We start from the raw sequence: 22,128 nt of genomic DNA on the forward strand, positions 1-22,128 counted from the left end.
CGCTCCTTCATCAGGTGGTAGTGGAGGGCTCAATCCTACACACAGAATTTATAGCAAAAATTTGCAGTTGATTTACACATGAAAGAAGTGAAACTATCACTGTATTCTAACAGATGAAAGGCTTAACAGACAATCAATTTTTCAATGTATAATTTCAGTTACATCACACTGCAAATTTTTGCTATAAATTCTGTGTTACGATCGAGCCCTCCACTATCACCTGATGAAGGAGTGTCACTCCGAAAGCTAGTGTGCTTCCAATTAAACCTGTTGGACTATAACCTGGTGTTGTGTGATTTTTAACTTAACACAACACCAGGTTATAGTCCAACAGATTTATCTGAAATGACAGCTTTCAGAGCAAAGTGGAGACTTCACCTGATGAAGGATCATTGCTCCGAAAGCTTGTGATTTCAAATAAACCTGTTGGACTATTACCTGGTGTCATGTGACTTCTGACAAAGTATAAAAGCCTATAACACAGAGGTTTTACCACAATGCTGAAATACATCAAAATGGAGATATATGACAAATTATGTAGCACATACACTTGCAGAACAAAACTGTATCCTTTTTAATGCATCTTGTAGTCTGTTCATATTTTATTGAACAACAATCATCAACTGTGTAGATGTTAATCAAGCTAAACATTTTTTATTCTCACCAAAGGCTGAACAATTAAAACAGCTCAAAGTTGCAATATTGTAGAAAGTTCAAACAGAATTCAGTAGTTTTACTAAAGGTTGAAATGCATCGTCAGTCCCTATTCTTCTGCTCTTTGGCTGGAACTGGAGTGACGACTTGAATAAATGTTTTCAGTTCAGGCTCTATGTGGTAACTGATGTCTTGGAGAAGGCAGAGAACCATCCTTATTTCTCTTTGGCGTTGTTTGATTGCTTGTAAATGGTAAAGAGCTATTCAATAAATCTTACCACTCCTGCACTTTTCCCATAGCGCTGCTCTTCGAGTCTTTGTCCAAGTCCTTTTCGAAAGTTACTATTGAACCTGCTTCTGCCATTCTGTTAGACACTGCCTTCCAGATCAAAAACTTCACTGCATTAAAAAAAGACAGTTTAATTGCCCCTCAAGTTCTTTATCTTAAACCTCTGTACTCCCTTTACTAATCCTCCTGCCAACATATCAAAACCCCACATGATTTTGAACATATTATCCCTTCCCTCACCCTCTCTTTTCTGAGGAGAACAATCCCAGTTTCTCCAGCCCTCCACCCATCTGAAGTCCATAATTCCAAGTCCCTTTTTTTTGTGAAATCCCATCTGCACTTTTTCAAAGGCCTTGACATGCTTTCTAAAGACTGGGCCTAGAACTGAACATAATTTTAACCCGTATTGTGGTCTAACCTAATAGAAAGTTTAGTGGGTTCTCTCGCTTGTGTACCCAATGTCTCTCTTCATAAATTCCAGCATGGCATGTGCTATTTTTGAACAGCTTTATCAACTAGGGCTATACCCTTCAAATCAAAACCTACCTTCTTAATCTAATCTTCACCATGAAGTGGTGTTCTATGATATCCAGGCCGCTGTGTTGTGATGCTTTGACAGAACTATTACTTGTATTTATTTTACAGACAATGGGCTATGTTCACCTTCATCAGTGGAAACAGCCCTAGAGGCAGCCAGCTAAATCACATTGAGAACACTCCATGATGCATTTTCTCCATCAGCACAATACCACCCATATCCATTCTGACATGCATGCTATTCCCTAGAGGTAGCAGAGGGAGATTCCAGGGAAGTCGGAACCTCCGTCCTTTAATAGAGATGTAGCCAATCCAAAAGGCTTCTGCTCTAGGGATCCCCTGACTCTTTGCCCACCCACCCCAAATACCCCCAGCCTACTGTAGGCCTCTTCAATATAACCTTTGCTGAAGGTATCAGAGAATGTAATTTGTATTCGTGCTACTCGACCTCACTTGCCTGCCTCAGCAGCACCTCTTGACTATTGTTAGCTAGACATGGCTGTATTCCTTTTTTCAGGCCTCTCCCTTCCTTTATCAACCCACTGTCCTTAACTGACCAAGTTCCTGGAACTGGCTTCTTAAATGGACATCTTCAGGAAAATCCAGACCAATGAGCCACTTCCAGGTTGCTGATCTAGAATGGAGGCTGATGTCAGCATCACAACCCAACTTGGAAAAGCCAATCCAGTTAGTTCAAATCTTGCTACAGCAGCACAAGAATTATATTTCAAGTTTAAACAAATAATCTTTAAATAAAGAGTTAAATGACTATATATCCACCAAACAGGTTCACACCCTTCAAAGAAGGAGATATGCTGACCTTGCCTAGCTTGGGCATACTTTTGACTCCAGTTCCACATCAATATTGTTGACTGTTGCCGGCCTTCTGGAGTGGGCAAGCAAGCAACATTCCTTGTTCCTGTCAGTCAAACAGCCAATTACTGCAAAGGCCATGCAAAATGCTGCTCCTTTAAGTTACCACACAAAAAAGATTATGGAGGCTGTGCATTTAAATAAATCACCCGCATACTCCAGAAAAGAACTTTAATGGAACATTGCAAGCAAGCTACTCTGTGGTCCAATTGCCTCTCAGGGCAACCACAGATCGACAATAAGTCCCAATGATGCCCATGTCCCAAGAATGAACATACAAAATAGGTCAGCTGCTTGGGATATTTAGCTATCTCCCTATACTTTCCAGTGCACTCTTGCTCTGATGATAACTGGAAAGATTTCTGTGCCTATTCAATAACGTTGAAGGATCCTCTGTGCAATTCACTTTTGCTAATACTTCACAATATGGTATCTCAAAGCCTCACCTGTCTTTCCTGTGACCAACACCAAGATTTAATGTTGGTCCAATGCTTACCAATACAAAGATACAGAAATGCCTCAGGACTTGTCTTATCCATTAAAAAATGCAACAAATCGTACACATTGCTAATCTCATTTGGCCATTTTAGGAAGGTGGCAAGACTCAGAGACACTGTTAAATGAGGAATCTATTCCTGCTTTCTGGCAGTCGTGCTCATTTGTATTCTCTTGAGAACAGTTTAATTAAACTTAATGCCTGGGAGAAGGTATGGGCCATTATTTCTCATATAACTCCTGGTATGAAAGCAAGAAAAGTCCCATTTCAATTAGAAATCATTTAGAGGTAAGTTAGAAAGAAAAATATAAAACCAAATCTTCCCAATTTCCTAACTGATCAAACTCCATTTAAAAAGTCACATCATACAAAATTCTGATGCACTATATAGGTATCCACAATTTTATGCATCCACAATAAAACTGGAGGAGGATACAAAAGAAAATGATTTCCTTCCCAAGGATCAGGCTAACTACCCAGATTACTCAACATTAAATCAAATGGTGTAAGCACTTCTAACATCAGGATTTACCCCCACCAGTGCCAGTGGACACCAACTTAAAGAATAAGGACTGAATTTGTGAATTGAGAATTCCGAAACTTGTTATTAAGATGAATTGTCTATCTAGCATGTAATAGATTAGTTATTATATGTTGTACAAGTTATGAATGCTACATGGTATAATCAATCAAATATAATACATTTTTATATAATCACTGTGATATGAAATGCATAGCATTTTGTATATAGTATACTATGAACGATATATTGTTTTTATATATATCTTATCTTTTTTTCAGTATGCAATGTCAATTATATGCTATATGGTATTATATGTGTGATATCTTGTATATGTTGTACTTTACAGATGCTATACTGTGTGCTGTATATGGTGTGATGTATGGTATTCTGCACATGATTTTTAATATGCATTTATGGCCATTTTACTAGATGAAGTATTCTAGGTACTTTTCATCTTCACCATCTAATGCCTGTGTTTTCAATTCAAACCGTTTAACAGCAATGAAATGTTGGATGAAAGGTTCACCCAGTGCTCTCCGAATACAGTAGTCATGTTCCAGTTCAATGAGTGCATCCTCCAACCGAACAGGAATGCTGCAGGGTTTCAGTGGGTGAAGAATGGGCGCACCTTGTGTTGAGCTTTCAGAGGAACCCCTCCTGAGGCCATCAAGGCCTGCAGCCACAGTGGCAGCAAGGACGATGTACGGGTTTGCCATGGCTGATGCCAGGCGGTTTTCAAGACGGGCGCCCCCACCACCATGGAACTTGGTGTTAATGGCACAGCTGTTGTCATTGGAGCCACAGGTCACGTCAACGACCCCTTCATGCTTCCCTGCGCTGTAGCGTTGGCGACAACAGGGGCCAGGTGCCACTAGACAGCTGAGGGCAGCAGCATGTTGTGCCAGGCCAGCTTGCCATCGCTTCCCAATGCCAGACAGCTCTTGCGCTGCCGTTGAATCAGAGAAGAGATTCTGCCTTCCATTGGCATCCCACAGACTGTGGGAAAATGTGCCTGAGTTGCCAAAACCGGAGGGTGTGAAGAAGCTGGCAGCATTATTATGTTTCCTTGCTAGCTCTTTGACTCCAGTCCTGAACGTGAAAGCATTGTCCACTGCACTCATTCCAAATTCAGCTCGGAGAGAGACCTCCATTTGGCCAGGCCCCGAGGAAGAGGAGAAGCTTTCAATATCAACCCCGGCACCATACATATCATTGAATAACTCCTGCACAAAGTTCTGGTCATGGTTATTCAGGAGAGTCGCAGCAGGAAAAGACGCTGGTGTGTTTAATATCTGAGTGAAACTATAAAGCCAAAACTCATATGTGAACGATGAGTACAAGGTGAAGCCATATGCCCGGAGCTGGTTCAATTGAAGCTTTGCTATCTGTCTGGGGGATGTCAGAAGAGGACCTCCTGTTATTGAGCAAGCATCACAAATGATCCTTGCAGTTTTGTCAGCCCAAGGCAGGATTCTGAAGGTTGAGATGTCGGGCATTAAGAGTATGTCACTGTTGAAATTGGGATGATTCATTCCATTTTCCTTCGGGTCCAAAGCTACTTCCAGATAACCTCTCGGGAGAGGCACACCATGAAACACTTTCTCCTGTATAAGAAGCATAAGTTTGGCCAAGTTAATTTCCATGCAATTTTGTGCTGGTGTTTTTAAAAAGTACTTATGTCATCAGTTTAGAGTACACTAACAACATCTCTGGTCTTTAAATCCCTGTGAAAGTTAAAGCATTGTATAAGCCTGTCATACAAAGTGGATGGGGGGTGGGGGAGATAACTTAATTGGATCTATACAATACACTAGTTAAACACAGCACTCTTTCAGAATCTAAGAAATACTAATCAGAAGACTTGAACAAGTACAGGTCAGAACTCTCTTTAGATCAATAGAGTTATGGAGTCATAAAACACAGAAACAGACCCTTTGGTCAACCAGTCCATGCTGAACATAATTCTAAACTAAACTATTCCCACCTGCTTGCTCCTGGCCCATATCCCTCCAAATCTTTCCTATTCACGTATTTATCAAGGTATCTTTTAAACATTGTAAGTGTGCCCACATCCACCATTTCCTCAGGAAGTTCATTCCACATGCAAATCACTCTCTGCATAACAATGTTGCCCCTCATCTCTTTTTTAAACTCTCTCTCTTCTCACCTTAAAAATATGTCCCCTGGTCTTAAAAGCCCCTATCCTAGGGAGAAGACACCTACTATTAACCCTATCTAAATCCCTTATGATTTTATAAACATTGATAAGGTCACCTCTCAACCTTCTATGCTCCATTGCAGAAATCCCAGCCTATCCAGTCCTTCTTTATAACTCAAACCTTCCACACCCAGCAACTGGTAAATCTCTTCTGAAGCTCAAAGTGTAATTCCTACAATAGATTTTATCTCAGTCCTTTGCTCTCCTGCCAGGCAATAGTACAAACATTCTTAATCCTCAGACCTCAATCAACACTACAGGAAATCCATTCAGCTTCATGGTCCAGCCATTTAGTCATATTCTGCGCACTCTCTGAATTCCCCCTATCGGCCTCCATTCCCCAGCCAGGGCCCCCCCCCCTCTTCCCATCACTCAACATTCTCCCCAAATACATCAGTTCCTTACCATGCTGAGAAATAATGCTTAATTAGGCACATAGGAACAGGAATGGACAATTTAGTCCACAAACCCATTCCCATCATAGAGATGAGGAGTCAGGTAGTGGAGAGGGGCACAGCAGAGAGGCTGGATGGAGAGGGGTGGGGAGTTCCCGAAGCAAGTGGTAAGGATGTTGGGTCAGGTTTTGTGCAATGTAACTGGTCTGGGGAGATGCAGTTGGTAAATACGAGGTAAATGTATGTGTTCGGTTGAATAGTCACTTGGGAGTTAGACTATGTATTTAATAGTTTAACATATCCTGCGTAATTGTATTACTTAATTTCATCAGCACTCTCTGAAGTATCTGATTTATATGGACTCTCTCAGGGGTTCCAGGCATTGATGAATTTCCCAGAAGAAAATTCAATTCGCCAGATGCTTTCTTTGATGTCTGCTACAATGAGGATTTCAGAGACCCCCATAAACAATTCCCATCTGCACTGGAATAAATACAAACTGACCATTGAAAAATCAGGGCCATTATGCTGAAATCCCCCTTTGCTAATCCCCTGTTAATGTATTAAACTTCAGGACTGTTATTCATTGTCCACTGTTTGAAAATGCCAGTAAAAAAAGTCACTTGATTAACATTAACACAGGAACAAATTATTTAGCAGGCATCGGCCATTTTGCCCTTTCAGCCTGCTCTGCCATTCAATAGGATTGTAGCTGACCTGGCTGTGGTATCATCTCTGCACCCCACAACCCTTGACTCCCTCCTCTATCAAAAATCTATCCAAATCAGCCTTGAAAATTTTCAATGATCCAGTTTCCATTTTTTTCGGGGGAAGAGAATTCCATAGAGCAACAACAATCTGACAGTAAAAAGCTTTTCTTTTGTCTTCATCTTCATGGTCTCTCATTCTTAAATGTGCTCCTTAATTCTAGTCTCCCTTACAGGAGGAAACATCCTCAATGTATCAACTCTATCAAAACCCCACAGGATCTCACATGGTTTAATAAGATCATTTCTCATTCTATAAATTCTAGTGGATATAGGCCCAAACTGTTCTGTCTTTCTTCATAACATGAGCCATTCATTCCAGGAATGAATAAAGTGAACCTTCTCTGAACTGTTTCTAATGCAATTATAAATTATTTTAAAATAAAAAACCAAAACTGTACAATAGTCTAAATATGGTCCACCAATACCCTGTACAGTTGCATCAATACTTTCTTATTTTATTGTTCCATTTCCCTTGAAATAAACATCAACATGCCACTTGCCTTTCTAGTCACTTGCTGTACCTGCATACTAATTCTTCTTGATTTCTGTAACAGGACACTCAGAGCCCTTTGTATACACCACTGTGTTCCCATGCCAACAGTTCTGTCTCCAATCTTAAGTGCTCAAGTGAGGCTCAACACAAACTGGAAGAACAACATCTCATCACCCACTGTGGTACCTTATAGTCTTAGATCTCAACATTGAGTTTAACAATTTTTGAACATGAACATTCCCTTCCTCATTCATTATCTTTGCTCAAACCCCTATATCCTGTTATACAGCCTGCTCCTAGCATAGCTTTCTTATTTTCAATGATTTGCACATCTCATTAGCACTCTCTAGCCTTTATCTCTCTCTCCCTCAGCTTGTTTTGTTTGCGTAACCGTCTCCCTCTCTCTCTCTCTCGGCCCATTCTCCATGTACTCTATTATCTCCCACCCAAGTCCATCTTTAACACAAATATCACCCCTCCCCAACTATTTTCATTCCTGAAGAAAGGACAATCGAAACGTTAACTCTGTTACAGATGTTATTCTGCTATAGGTGCTACTCTCTACAGATGCTACTAAACCTGAGTTTTTGTCTATGCAGAGATGATACTAGGATTTAAGTTTACAGGAACTTTATTTACAGAGCTTATTAAATTTATTTACTTCTTAACAGACCTTTAAATGCCTATCCTTTCACTCTTCAACAGCTTCCAGCTAACTGTATTGCTCCAAATCAATACCCAGGCCTAATCAATCAAGCACAGCAAATAAAGATCAATTACTCAGATTCAGGTAATCAAATGCAGAGAAATTAAACACTACAATTTGCACATGGGTTTAGTGTCTTACTTGAAAGTTTACAGTTTTTTATAATATTGTACTAGGGTAGGTTTGTTGCTGCTCTTAATCCAGACATAGAATTTTTGCACAACATTTATACTCAGAGGTAAAAATACTCCCAATAAAATCAAGCTATGTAACAAAGCTTGTCTGTTACCATTAAAATGAAACTGCAACAGATTACTCACTGACAATGGAAATATGGAAGGCAATTGATTTTTTTACCTGTGGCTTTCTGCAATCAGCATGTTATGTTATCCATTTAAAGGCAAATAGCATATCATACCTGAAAAAAACGAGATGGAATCGTTTTCGATCTTGAAATTCCATGAAAGTCACTTGCTTCAAAACGGATAAATCGTATGTCTTCCCTTGTGATCTGTTGCTTCGCTTGCTCAATAGTGGTGCTTGTTTGTGAGGGAGTTACACTGTTAAGCATAGGCAGGTCTCTCATGTTAACTGTAAAATAACAGATTACTTGATTACATTGAATTGCATAGAATGCAAAATGCAGGAACAGGTCATGTTGTCCAACAGGTTTATAGTTATGGGAAACGTCTTTACAGTTATAAAGGCTATTTCATGACTACTGAACATCTTAAAGTGCTTTTGCAATCAACAGAGTACTTTTAAAGTGTAGTCATTATTGTAATTTTCTGGAAAAATAGCAACCATATCATGCACAGCAAGCTCCCTCAAACTAGCAATGTGATAATGATCAGCTAATCTGTTTAAGTGATTAAGTTAAAAATCACAAAACACCAGTTTATAGTCTGGCAGGTTTATTTGGAAGTACTAGCTTTCGGGAGCGCTGCTCCTTCATCAGTAGCTGTGGAGCAGGATCATAAGACACAGAAATTATGTTGATCATGGAGTTCGGTGGGAGAAAATAAAGTACATGGAGATGGTGCCTAAAGAGAGAGAGAAAAGTTTAGGCAAACAAAGAGGTTGCTGATGACAAGCTGAGGGTGAAAGAGATAACGATCTTTTGCTCTAAATTCTATGTCTTATGATCCTGCTCCATAGCTACCTGATGAAGGAGCAGTGCTCCAAAAGCTAGTACTTCCAAATAAACCTATTGGATTATAGTCTGGTGTTGTGTGATTTTTAACTTTGTCAACTCCAGTCCAACACTGGCACCTCCACATCATGTTTAATGATGTGAGATATAGGACTAGACTGCACAATAAGGTTATATTTCCTTCAGCAAAGCAGATACAGGAGTGATGTTGTTTGAAATGCTTAAGTTAATTAAAGGAATTGGTAGCTGCACAGAATCTATTGCCTGGGATTGAAAGTACTGAATAATTGAAAGTAGCTGATCACACCAAATCCAAAAAGGTGGTCTCCTCACTTTGAAAGTGAAATTCATTTTGCAAGAAGTTATCTCAGACAGTTTTAAGTGCTTTCTTTTAGACTTAGGCTGAACAACTCTGGTCAAGGACAAATTGGCATCTCCTGTCAGTGGAGAAATGATATAAATGTTTTTTTAACAACATTTCTCCATGGTTTCTCCTAAGTCTATGTCAGAATATATTCTTTCATGGCCTTATGCTGTCTGGAGAAGAACTCTGGAATGTCATACCTGCATATGTCACAGAAGCTTCAAAAAGTTAAAAATGGACTGCAAAGTGAGCCATAACCTCTGCAAGTTATGTCAGAACATGAAAAAAAAGACAGTATTCTGTCGAGGGATATATGTCACAAGTCTCACCCTCTCATGAATACAACAGAATGGGGTCAAAAGCCAGTTCAATCGTAGTGTGTGTGAGCTAGTGAAAGAAAGTTTGCTCTTGAGTGGAGGTACACGTATACTATCCTGGGTTCGAGCGCTAATGTGCTGTGTAGATCATAGTTGAAGATCCACCTACTAGTCACCACCATCATTTCAAGGAAAGGAATCTATCACTCTGTATGCTAGACACCAGCTAGCTAAAAAGTCAAAAGAAAACAGGGCAAAAGAATTTCAATCAGCCTGCAAAGCTAAGAACCTCAAAAACAACTGTCAAATATCTACTCTTCACAAGTAATGCAGAGACTGAACCATATATCTTGTAACTTTTATATTTTTTGGACTCAACTTTTTATTTCTACTTTTCATAACTAATCTGTACATGTCTGTGTTGCATTATTATTTGTCACTGTTTTAGTAATGAATTTCTGAATTCACTCTTTTCTGAATTCAAGAAAACCTGGTTAAATTGACCTATTTTTAAAACACAAATTCATTTAGTCTTGGAGAAATATATCAATAAGGCAAGGGATCCTTTATAAATTAACCTTGTTAAAATTATGGCCAGGTGAATAAAAAAGGGGAGCTAGTTCATTTCTCCACACCCAAGATCTTGATAAGTCAAGACATCTGGCTAGAACTTAAATAAACTGAAGAAACCTCACCGCAACTCCATGGAAGTCAAGTGTTGCAGTGGGTACCCCCTGTCTCTGATCCAGAAGCTCTTGATTCATAAAGTACTGATCAAGGAAGGTAGGCCCATTGTTTGACTAAACAGGTTGAGGATTAATGTGCAAATCATTTGGGAGAGATTCTTGGTCAGTCATGTGATGAAAACAAAGGTAAAACCTCTAGGCTGCAATATGTGAATTGAGGAGCACGCTGCCATGAATTAGAACTTTCTCAATGAACTGTAACACATTACCAGCAAAGTACCAACCTTTAACATTTGAACTTGGATCATGCTTTGAGTCTAACCCACTGTCAGTGTGGCTGGGTAACTCCATTGCCTTCAAAACGATTGGTTTGATGTTCTCTGATTTTTGGATATTGGAAGTAGCCACCAACTGTTTTGGCATCTCATCTCCAGCAACTTTCTTGCGTGGTACCTGTGCTGTCAGCTCTCTGGGGCTGCTAGTTTGTGCTTTTAAGATGGTGGAGGATTTACCCTCTTCATCTCTAGGTTTCTCCTCAGGACTCTGTACATTCAAATCAGAGGTAGAACAACTAGTTATATTATTCACTTTTTGCTGGCTGGTAATTAAGGGACTCTCTTTAAGAACGGCTTTCAGTTCATCCATTGTTTCTTTCGAAATCCCAACTTTTGAAACAGATATGCTTTGAGCTTTATCCTCATTGTTGGTTTCCCAGTCTTCTGTGCTGTTTTCTTCTTGTTTTTGACTGTCACCACCATATTGAATATATTTTCTGTCCTCACATTGCTCATCTGTCATTGGTTTGTAAAGTTGCACCCCTGAGACTGATGACAGATCTGTTCTGGGAAGATAGGAATGACCTGTTGACCTGGATGTGTACTTCCTCTCAACTCTCTCCCAGTCCAGGGGTGGCATGAATTTTCCACTGACTCTGACGCCCCTCTTCTGGCGTTTGAAGGATATCCCACTTCCATCGATTACATCTGTCCCATCATTTGCTTCCTATCAATGAGATATTGTATAGCTTTACTAAGTGAAGAAACTATCGCTTGACTGAATCAGGCTGGAACAGAACAGCCTCATCCATGACAAAGAAAAGCAGGAAATCAAAACACAATTTGAACATTTCCACCTGAATGAATTTTTTGCTAAAAGTAATTCTTAAAACAATTAATGTTCATCATTGAATCAGGAACAGCATATCAAAGTTTACTTCAATTTTCAAGGAGCCACAAACATGATAGTTTCCTCCAGCCCCTATCATTTGTTTTGGTTCTTTGATTAGAATGTCACTTTGTGAAAGTGGTAAATTTCCAAATCACAGCATAAACCAATATCATAAAGTTGGGACACCTATAGAATCATAGAATTTACAGTACCATTTGACATATCATGTCTGTACCAGCTTCCAAAAGAGCTACTCAGGCATTCCAATTCTCCAGCCCTATCTCATAGCCCTCAAACTCATTAATTTCAAGTATTTATCCAACTCTTTTTTTTAACTCATTCGGAATCCAGCTCCACCACTCTCCCAGGCAGCCTATTTCAAATCCTAATAACTCACTGAGTAAAGATTTTTCTCCTCATCTCGCTACCAACTCTTTTGCTGAAATCTTGAAATTGTGACCCCTTGTTACTGATATTAAAACTAGTGGAAACAGGATATTTTTCCTTACTCTGTCAAAATTGTTCATAATTTTGAACATGCCAATAAGGTCATCCTAATCTTCTCTGCTCCAAGGAAAAAGCTCGCTTTCTCTGAGAAAGGTTTTGAGAAATTGTCACGCAACCCAAAACATTCACTCTGATTTCTTTCCACTGATGCTGTCAGACTTGTTGAGTTTTTCCAGCAATTTCTCGAATGTTTCCTTGTATCTAAAATCCCCCATTCCTGTTATCATTCCAGTAAATTTCCTCTGCTCTCTCTGCAGAGCTTTAAAGTGTCCAGAACTGAACACAATACTCCAAATGTGGTCTGAGGAATGACTTGTAAAAGTAATAGCATTACTTCCTTGTTTTTATACTCTCTGCCTCTATTTATACACCAAAGGATCCTATAAATTGGTTTAACTACTGTTTCCAATTGCCTGGCCACCTTGAGAGAATTATGCAGGCACATAGGTGCCATGGTGGCTCAGTGGCTAGCACTGCTGCCTCAGCTCCAGGGACCAAGGTTTGATTCCAGCCTCGGGTGACTGTCTGTGTGGAATTTGTACATTCTCCCCGTGTTTGCATGGGTTTCCTCCGGGTGCCCCGGTCTCCTCCCACTGTTCAAAGATGTGCAGGTTATGTCACTTGGCCATGCTAAATTGTCCATAGTGTTCAGGGATGTGTAGGTTAGGGGCATTAGTCAGAAGAAATGTAGAGTAATAGGGTAGGGGAATGGTTCTGGATGGTTTACTCTTCGGAGGTTCGGTGTTGACTTGTTGGGTCAAATGGTATGTTTCCACACTGTCAGGATTCTGTGTCTATGTGAACCCAAGATCCCTTTGTTTCTGTACTCTCTGCAAAGTTATATCATTGAGGCTGCCTTGTCTCTCTATGGTTATTCTACCAAAATGAACTATCTCAGAGGTCTCTGCATTAAACTTTGTCTGCCTATTTGGCCAACTTGTCAATGTCCCTCTGAAGTCACTCAGCGTCATCCTCCCAATTCACTAATCTCCCTAGATTGGTATCATCTGGAACTTTAGAACTTTTGCCCTCAACATCCATCTCCAAATGTTTATATAAATCAGAAAAAGCAAGGGACCCTGGGGAACATCACTTTCAACTCAGCTCTTATCTGAAAAATACTCATCTATACTCACCCTCAGTTTCCTATCTTTTTACCAACTTTTAATCTATGCTATCAATGACACATCAATCCCAAATATTTCTAATTTTTCACTAATCTGCCATTTGGCACCATGTTAAAATGCTTGCTGAAAGTCCAAATATACAACATCCACAGCACTACCCTCATCTACTGCCTGTGTCTCCTCGTCATGAAATTTGTCAGGCGTGACCTGCCCTTGACAAAATAATACTGATTGTCATAGAACATAAAACAATATAGCACAGGAACAGGCCCTTTTTCTCACTATGCCAACTATGATGCCATTCTAAACTAATCCCATCTGCCTGCACACGGTACATAGCCCTGTCTATTTCTGTCTAAAAGTCCAAACACCTTGGAGTATTAACTTATTTTTCTCTTTACTTCTCTCAGCAATCTAGAATGTATCGCATCTGGGCCTGACAATTTCTCTACCTGGAGTGCTACCAGCCTTTTCAGCACCACTTCTTTATCTATCACTATACAGTTCAGTTGCTCAACATCTTTATTTACTCTCTGCTGCTGAGTGAATTATTTTTAATCAACCTTTATGAATACATTTATTGGATACATTATTCCAGGGAGGACTTGTACCCAGACCTTCTGGGTGAGAGGCAAAGACACAATCATTGCATCACATGATCTTCTTACGTAATCTACAAATAATGTGACATTGGTATATGAGATCACACAAAGCACTGAAAGAAATAGAAGCATTTATTTAGTGCATCTCATGATCTCAAGGAATCCTGAAGTGTTTTACAGATAAATTAAGTATTTGTGTAAATTGGGAATGTAGGAAATACAGTATCCCGTTTGAGCATCACATCGTCCCACAAAGCTGTGATCTCACCAAAACCCTGTACAATTGTAGCAGTGCTTCTTTATTCTTGTATTCTTCCTTCCAGTTTACCCCAGCCTTTCTAAATCCATGTCTCAATGTTATTCACTCATCTAATCTTTCTTCTTCTTCAATGTTTTCATTCTCAATTTCCCATTCAATTGTTGCCAGAACAAGACTGTTATGTTTTCATTTGCAATATCCTTACTTGACTATCTTCCTCTCTCTAACTACTAAGGTTGGACTTAGCAGCTCTATTGATTCCTGAACTTATTCATCTTTATTTCTAATCATTCGGGTGAATCTGAGCATCTGCAAAAAAAAAAAATTCTCTCATCTTCATTATTCACCGACCAACTCTTGCCTCCACAGGTGCAACACTCCAAAACTAGTGTACTAGGTGTTTTTACCTTTGGAAGCAGTCAAGAGCTGTCTTTTGTCATTGATGTCAGCTGTGGTTCACTGGGTAGCACTCTGTCCTTGATGTCAGAAGGTTGCATATTTAAGCTACATTCCAGAAACTTGAACACAAAATGTAAGTTGATTTTCCAGTGCAATACTGCGGGAGTGGTGTACTGAGAGAGATCTGCATTATCATTGGCGTTGTCTTTCTTATTAAATGTTAAATTTTGGCCATGTCCGCTCTCTCAGGTGACTAAAAAGATACCATGGGCTAGTTATTTGAGGGACAATGGAGGACATTTCCCCAGTGTCCTGGATAATATGAATCTTTTTACCAATATTACAGAAATAGATTATTATTGTATCCTTGGACTTATGGAGGTTGCTACATCTCCTATGTGACTTATGTGTCTAGCAAAAAATGCTAAGATTCAGCTGGATGAATAGAAATACAAATGAATAAGTTCTGGAATCAGAAGAATGACTAAATACAACCTCAGTAATTAGACAGAGGAAGATAGTCAAATGAAAACATAACAGTCTTGTCCTGGCAACAATTATAGGAGAAATTGGGAATAAAAGCAGTTGAAGAAGAAGAAAGATTAGATAAGTGAATAACTTTGAGGCATGGACTGAGGAAGGCTGGGGCAAACTGGAAGGAAAAATACAAGAATAAAGAATGCTTGTTACAATTATGAGACTACAATCTGAGTACTTTGTGTAGTTCCTCTGTTTAAGAAGGGACATATTTGCATTGACAGCAGTACAGCAAGTTTCATTAGTCTCTTCCATAGAATGAGAGAGTTGTGTTATGATAAACAGCTGAGTAAATTGGTTCTATATTCCCAGGACTTTGGAAGAATGAGAGGTGATTTCATTGAAACAATCACGATTATGAAAAAGGTTGGTCAGGATAGCTACTGAGATTTTTTTTTTCTCCCTAGCTGGAGAATCCAGAACAAGGGGACACTGTTTCAGGGTAAGGCAGCAATCCTTTACGATTAAGATAAATAAAAGCAACTTCACTCAAAGTGTTGTGAATTTTTGAAACCCTCCAGCCCAGAGGGTTTTGCACACTCAGCCATTGAATACATTTAAGGGTGAGATACAGATTTTTGGTTCCTCAAATAATCAAGAGATATGAAGAATGGGTAGGTATGTGGTGGGATGTGGGAAGGATAATTGAAGCCAAAGACAACCAAAATCATACTCAATTATGAAGCTGGTCCCTGGACCCACTCCTCCTATTATCTTCTGCTCTTATGTTCTTTGAGAGGTTGCTTTGGTTGGTCACATGGCAGTTCTTTGGGTCCCCAAAAGCAAAAAACCAGAAGGGGAGATTTGGGAGTGGAATGTGGATACGGGATGGAAAGCAAGAAGTCTCTGTTCACACCATCTTCAATACATACAATGCCAGAAAATTGGATAAAGGTGAAGTGGGAATTGAGAAGGGGCATTCTAAAGAAACGTAACTTCATCCCGAATGATCTAAGTGACACCAGATGAAATAGGATCTTGCGCAGTCTATCGCATGACATAGAAAACTGTGTACCCAGAGGTTTTAGGAGGTACAGCCTTCCTTGCCAGATTCTCTCTTTCCATCTTTGGTCTCCCTATGGTATCTCCTCCCATGAACATTCTGAACTAAGGTCTCCTGTGCCACAATAGGACAAGATGCTGATTACTCATGAATTATAATCCTAGCATCTATACTTTGAGACCAGTTATGGCTTTCCCCTCGTACTTTCATTGCAGATGCACCTATGTGGACTGTTTGGCCAATATATTCTACCCACAAGCAAGTTTAGATCTCTGGCTCCAAGACCATGTGGGATACTTCAACTATTCAATAAATAATCAGTATATTTCAGTGTCAAGACCTTATGACACCAACTTACATTTATATAGTGCCTCTGATATAGCAAATTGTGCTTCACAAGTACGATAATCCAAAATGTGACAGTGAAGCGAAGAAGGAGCATTATGACAGGTCACAAAATGTTTGGTTAAAGGGTCTTAAAGGAACAGAGAGAGGTGGAGAGGTTCAGGAATGATGTTAAGAGCTTTGGGCCGGGACAGTTGAAAACATGGCCACAAATGGTGAAGTCAGGGAAACGCTCTGAAAGGGTTGGAGAAATGGAGGATGTTACTGACTTAAACAGACACAAGGCCATGGAGGGGTTTGGGCATTTGGATAAGAATTTTAAACTCAAGGCTTTGCCAAACCAAAGGCCAGTGTAGGTCAGCAAGTTCGGGGGTGTGGAATGAATAGATGCAAGTTATGAATTAGGCAGCAGAGTTTTAAATGATTTCAAGTATATGAAGAGGGCAGGAGAAGGCCAACCAAGAGAGTCTCAGAATAGTCAAGTGTGGAAGTAGGAAACGCACGGATAAGGGGGTCAGCAGACAATGGGCTAAGATTTTGTGGAGAACAGCAAAGCAGCTGAGACAGTGGTGGCAGAGTGAATGTGGGAACAGAAATCAAGGAGTTAGTTACAAAGGTTGTGAACAGCACGCAGTTCAATTCTAAATGTAACAAGTGAAGAAAAACTGCTTGTTACCACTGGTTACCAATAAAGCTGGCACCTTAAAAGCAAATTATATTTCTTTTTTCAATACTACAATCCTTGATGAGTCATGAGGTAGAGACTGAAACTAGTTTTGGGAGAGATTATTAAAAGATAGCCTTCTTGACATCATACTTGCCGCCTCTTCAATTCTTGTCCTTGGAATTTTCATTCTACCCGACGACAAGATGGCCCTGAAATTCAAAGCTTGTGACTTGAAACATGAACTCAGACGATTGTGACACTTTTGATGAATCCTTTTTTTTCTGTATGTAATTTGTGCTGAAAGCTAGCATTCTGTGAAAATGGCAACACTCTATCGTTCAGCTGCACAGAGAGATCTAAGGGTTTGCTCCAATTGACTGTCCCACAATTAATTTCATGCAGTTCTACCAAGAGATAGAGGCAAGACTAATTGTAAGGTTTCTGATGGGTTGCTGAGCACAGTTCAGGGGTCACAGAAGCAAAGTTTGGGGACATATTAGTGTTGAGAAAGAAGCAGACACAGGGAAGATTCCATGTTGAGTAGGACTGCTGTTAGTTGTGCAAGATTGGAGGTGAGGAAAATTCCAGCAGCAGCATTGGTTTGGGGAAACTCACTGTTAATGAAAAGCTGGATAAATGCTTATGACGATGTGCATGATCATAGTTTTCCAGCATCCAGGAGAGCACAAACACAGAAAAGAAAGATGGACCACAAGACCATGAACCGTCATTGAAGCAGGTCATGATGGGATTTCAAAGAATTTAAGAGAATTTCAAAGTCACATTGTTGAAGTGAAGGATTGTAATTCCTTGTGGTATTTAATGAGATTTGATGACCCACAGTTTCATTAATATTTGGAGAAATTGTTGAGAAGTCTACAGGATCTGCCCGTATAATCTCATTTGCTATTTGATGTGTTCAGTGGAGTTTGACCTCATGTTAAGATTAAGATGTTAGAATACAAGTCACATCAATCATTGTACAGTCTAAGCCTGTCTATCAGTCAATAGTCTTTTTCTCTGTTTATTTAAATTGCTTTGGTAATAATCAGTTATTTGTTGTTGATTAAAGAAATCTAGCCGACATTTTCTTCACATTGTGTCAGGCTCAATCTGAAACCAATATCACTTTACTGGTTAAATTTATAATTTCCTATGCCCACCAGAGGAATAGGACTAGAAAGGAATCCAAACCTCAGGGTTTAAGTTTTCATTTTCAGCCAAGAAAAGCATTAAGCTAATTACAATGACTGTACGGCCCAAAGCAGGCCTTTCAGTTCCAGCTGTCCGTTGCATTGGTCGGTATATTGGGTCCAGGTCGATGTGCTTATTGATTGAATCTGTGGATGCTAAACCAATGTAGTGTACAAAATCCCATGCAAGGACTGCACAAAACACTACACAGGACAGACAGGAAGACAGCTAACGATCCGCATCCATGGACACCAACTAGCCACGAAACAACACGACCAGCTATCCTTAGTAGCCACGCACGCAGATGACAAGCAACATGAATTCAACTGGGACAACACTACTATTATAGAACAGCCAGGGAATTCCTGGAGACATGGCACTCATCCACAGATTCAATCAATAAGCACATCGACGTGGACCCAATATACCGACCACTGCAACGGACAGCTGGAACTGACAACTGGAAGCAGCAGAGACAAACCACTATAAATGCCGGAGGAAATATCACAGAAGCGCTTCACAGGAGACTCCCAAGCACTGAGGATGTCACCTAAACAGGGGACAAAATGTCTGCAACACAAATTCCCAGCTCGGCGAACAGAACCACAACAATGAGCACCCGAGCTACAAATCTTCTCACAAACTATGAAGGATATAAGTTTTAATTAGCAAAGAAATTGCAATGGAAAGATCAGAGAGGTGACCATATTTTTCTTTTGTGCCTGAAAATATGGTCTCGCCCAATGGACCACCTGTGATAATGAGGGCCAATAGACTATTCAACCACCAAAGTATCACTGCCAAACCCTCAATCCATTTTGCACTGTTATTAACCTTCAGTCCCTTCCAGGAGAGGTGGGGTAGGTCACCAGATAGAGATCAGAAACAAGGATACTGAGCGATTTCCCTGTCATTCAGCGAGGGATGCTGAAGGCCAATTGCAGTACAATGCCCTGACTTTAATTTGGCAAATACCACAGGACACACAAATCCAGAGTCCATCTGAACTGTACTCACAAGGTAAGGTTATTGAGCCAGCCAGGGAGCCTCAGGTAACATTGAATCAATATGAGCAATTACTTTGTAGCTTACTGTCACTTTGAGGATGTTGTCTTCCTCTTGCATTTCCTCCATTCAATTCACCATTGAACATCATGTAAATTGGGCAGAATATTGAAAGAAAATATATCATTTGCTGAATATTTATAGATAGCAGGACAATTGTGAATCAAAAGAATATTCTGTGTTTCGTTTAATCAGTGATTTTTAGACTAGGCAGTGTGACGGCATGACAGCCTGAAAGGAATTTAGTCCCTCCCAAAAACATCTGACTCCCTTAAAACAAATGCAGAGACTAATCCAGCTGACATGCCCTGGAACCAGAATTGAGTTTTCCAGAAGCCTGAGTACTGTTCAGCAAAACAGCAAAACATTGTGATGGGGAAAAATACGGCTGGTTAAAGAACCAGTGGGATAACCAGGAGTTTCTATCTGTTTCCAAAGTGTAAATTCTGTTTTTATTCAACAGCAGATAAATAAAAATTAAGCTGCGTTTTGCAAAATGGGTCATGCAACAGGTTTCTACACTGCAGGATTCAACTTCGCATTTGCAAAATTGCACGATGGCATGAAATGCCATGTCTTTGCACATTTTATGTCATCATTCCTCTTATTATTCAATCTTTAGAGACTCTCCGAAGGAAAATAGTGGTGCAATGAAAACTATCACTAGAATCATAATCCAGAGATCCATGTTAGTGCTCTAGGGAAAAATTCAAATATCTCCAAGGCATCTGATAGAATTTAAAAACAAATTAATAAAAATCAGGAATTGAAAATTAATCTCAGTAATAGTGACTATTCTAAATTGATACCTTTCTAAATTAAGATATTCACAGAATATGGAGATAGTGAAGGAAAATGGCATTGACAAAGATGATCAGATTTAGCTAGTTATTTTCTCTTCAGTCACAGATGTGGTTGAAGCTGGCTGGCATTTATTGTCGTTGAGCAGGTGGTGGTGAACTGCCTTCTTGAACTGCTGCTGTCTATATGCTTAGGTAAACCATAACACCATCATGGATGACGTTTCAGGATTTTTACTCAGTGACACTTAAGGAACAGTGATTTTGCAATTCAGAACGATGAGTGACTTGAAGGGGAATTTGTACATGGTGGTATTTTAATGTATCTACTGCCTTTCTCCTTCTAGAGAGTCATGGTTGTGGGTTTGGAAGGTGCTGTCTAAGATGACTCAATGATTTCTGCAGTGCATCTTGTAGCTGGTTCACGTTGCTGCTGCTAAGTGTTGGCAGTGGAGGAAGTGGACGTTTCTGGATGTGGTGCTAGTCAAGTGGGTTGCTTTGTCCTGGATGGTGTCAAAATTCTTGAATGTTATTGGAGCTGCACCAATCCAGGCAAGCTGAATGGTGGAGCAGGATCATGGATTAAAAGGATTACCCCTGCTAGTACCGACAGCCTGTGTACCGAGGTCTGCTGCCTCATTCCCAATGCCAGTGACATTTATGAGGGTGGAGGACGGTGAGGGATGGGGTGGGGACAGTGATGCTCTTATCTGTATCTATGAACAGACCTATTTCTGTACTTACAGAGCTCAAACGACCTTGTCTCCCTCAGTGCTGTAATTTTCATTCCTATTATATGTCTTCAAATTTCAAAGTATTTTCATGGGATAAATAAGGAGAAACCCTTTCGAACGATGGAAGGGTCATCATTCTATGGATACAGATTTAAAGGTAGGTGGCTAAAAGAAATTCATAGATTCTTAAAAAGGAAATGCATTGCTTTGATGGGGGGAGAGATTTTCCTAAAGGAGGCAGGGAGTCAGTTTCATCTTCAGGTCATGAATAACACCCTACCAACAGAAAGTTGAAGCTTCTTCTTATAATTTTTCCAGAACAACTCATCCATTAGGTTGGGCTAGACTTGCTAGCCGATTAGTCACCAGAGGCCTGGCAACTCAGCATCTCAATGGAAATGTAGGCTAATGTTTAACTCACTTTGGCAGCCATTGCATTTGCACACTAATGTTTTAGGATAGAAGTTATCAAAGTTAAAATTTCTCATGTTTCAGAGAGCAGCCAGAGGCCTGGGACATAGGACTAGGGAGACTGATTCTTTAAAACTTAGTGAAATATAATTTCTATAATGGGGTCGGAATCCCTCAATCATGGTAAAACACTCCAGAGCCATTTAAAGCTGAGGCAGAATCCACACTTGTGAGTTGGTCTGCAGCAGTCAGCTGTCAAAGACCACTCACCCACCTAGGCATTCATAGAATCCCTACAATGTGGAAACAGGTTATTATGTCCAACAGGTTCACAACAACCTTCCTAAGACCATCCCACTCAGACCCATCCTCCTACCTTTCCCTGTAACTCTACATTTCCTATGGCTAATGATTCTAACATACACATCCCTGAACACTTTGGGTACTTTATCATGGCTAATCACCTAGCTGTGGGACGTAACCGGAACACACAGCAGAAACCCATGCTGACAGGGGGAGAACATTGGAGGAAATCAGAGCACCTGGCAGAAACCCATGCTGACAGGGGGAGAACATGTAAACTCCACACAGTTGCCTGAGGATGGAACTGAACCCAGGTCTCTGGCACTGTGAGGTAGCAGTGTTAATGACTGAGCCCTTAGACATTGGTCAAGTCATGAAGTGCAAGTACCTCAGCTACCTATCCCTTTAAATGACTCTGAGGGAAAGTTCCATATGCCACTTGAACATATTTATTTGACATCACAAGTTTTCCAACATCAAGAGTACAGAAGTTTGCCCGATGCTCTCTCCAACATTGGCATGAACAGGCTGTAT

General features: G+C 40.1%; 1 protein-coding gene across 3 annotated transcripts; it reads right to left on the reverse strand.

Moving 5' to 3' along the window:
* Positions 1 to 552: 552 nt before the first annotated feature.
* lgsn (lengsin, lens protein with glutamine synthetase domain) lies at positions 553 to 19,454 on the reverse strand. 3 transcript variants are annotated; one of them, XM_043681496.1, is made up of 4 exons: positions 19,374 to 19,454; positions 10,759 to 11,476; positions 8,373 to 8,545; positions 553 to 4,976 (listed from the first exon to the last, which is right to left on the reverse strand). In XM_043681496.1, exons 1-4 carry the CDS (start codon positions 19,413 to 19,415, stop codon positions 3,798 to 3,800), a joined length of 2,112 nt encoding a protein of 703 aa, XP_043537431.1. In that variant the 5' UTR covers positions 19,416 to 19,454; the 3' UTR covers positions 553 to 3,797. The 3 variants fall into 3 exon arrangements, with proteins under 3 accessions (XP_043537431.1, XP_043537421.1, XP_043537442.1); XM_043681486.1 differs by having other exon boundaries at positions 19,362 to 19,454; XM_043681507.1 differs by having other exon boundaries at positions 19,299 to 19,386.
* Between the last annotated feature and the right edge of the window lie 2,674 nt (positions 19,455 to 22,128).

Source organism: Chiloscyllium plagiosum, chromosome 3 (genome assembly GCF_004010195.1).
Source record: "Chiloscyllium plagiosum isolate BGI_BamShark_2017 chromosome 3, ASM401019v2, whole genome shotgun sequence".
Taxonomy (NCBI): domain Eukaryota; kingdom Metazoa; phylum Chordata; class Chondrichthyes; order Orectolobiformes; family Hemiscylliidae; genus Chiloscyllium; species Chiloscyllium plagiosum.

Bases quoted from the DNA above. Each gene is read 5' to 3' on its own strand.
- lgsn (XM_043681486.1), bottom strand. From the start codon at position 19,415: ATGGAGGAAATGCAAGAGGAAGACAACATCCTCAAAGTGACAGTAAGC. The intron at 11,477-19,361 runs GTAATTGCTCAT...TCTCATTGATAG, and splicing joins AAGTGACAGTAAGCTACAAA to GAAGCAAATGATGGGACAGA. The intron at 8,546-10,758 runs GTTGGTACTTTG...GTTATTTTACAG, and splicing joins TCCAAGTTCAAATGTTAAAG to TTAACATGAGAGACCTGCCT.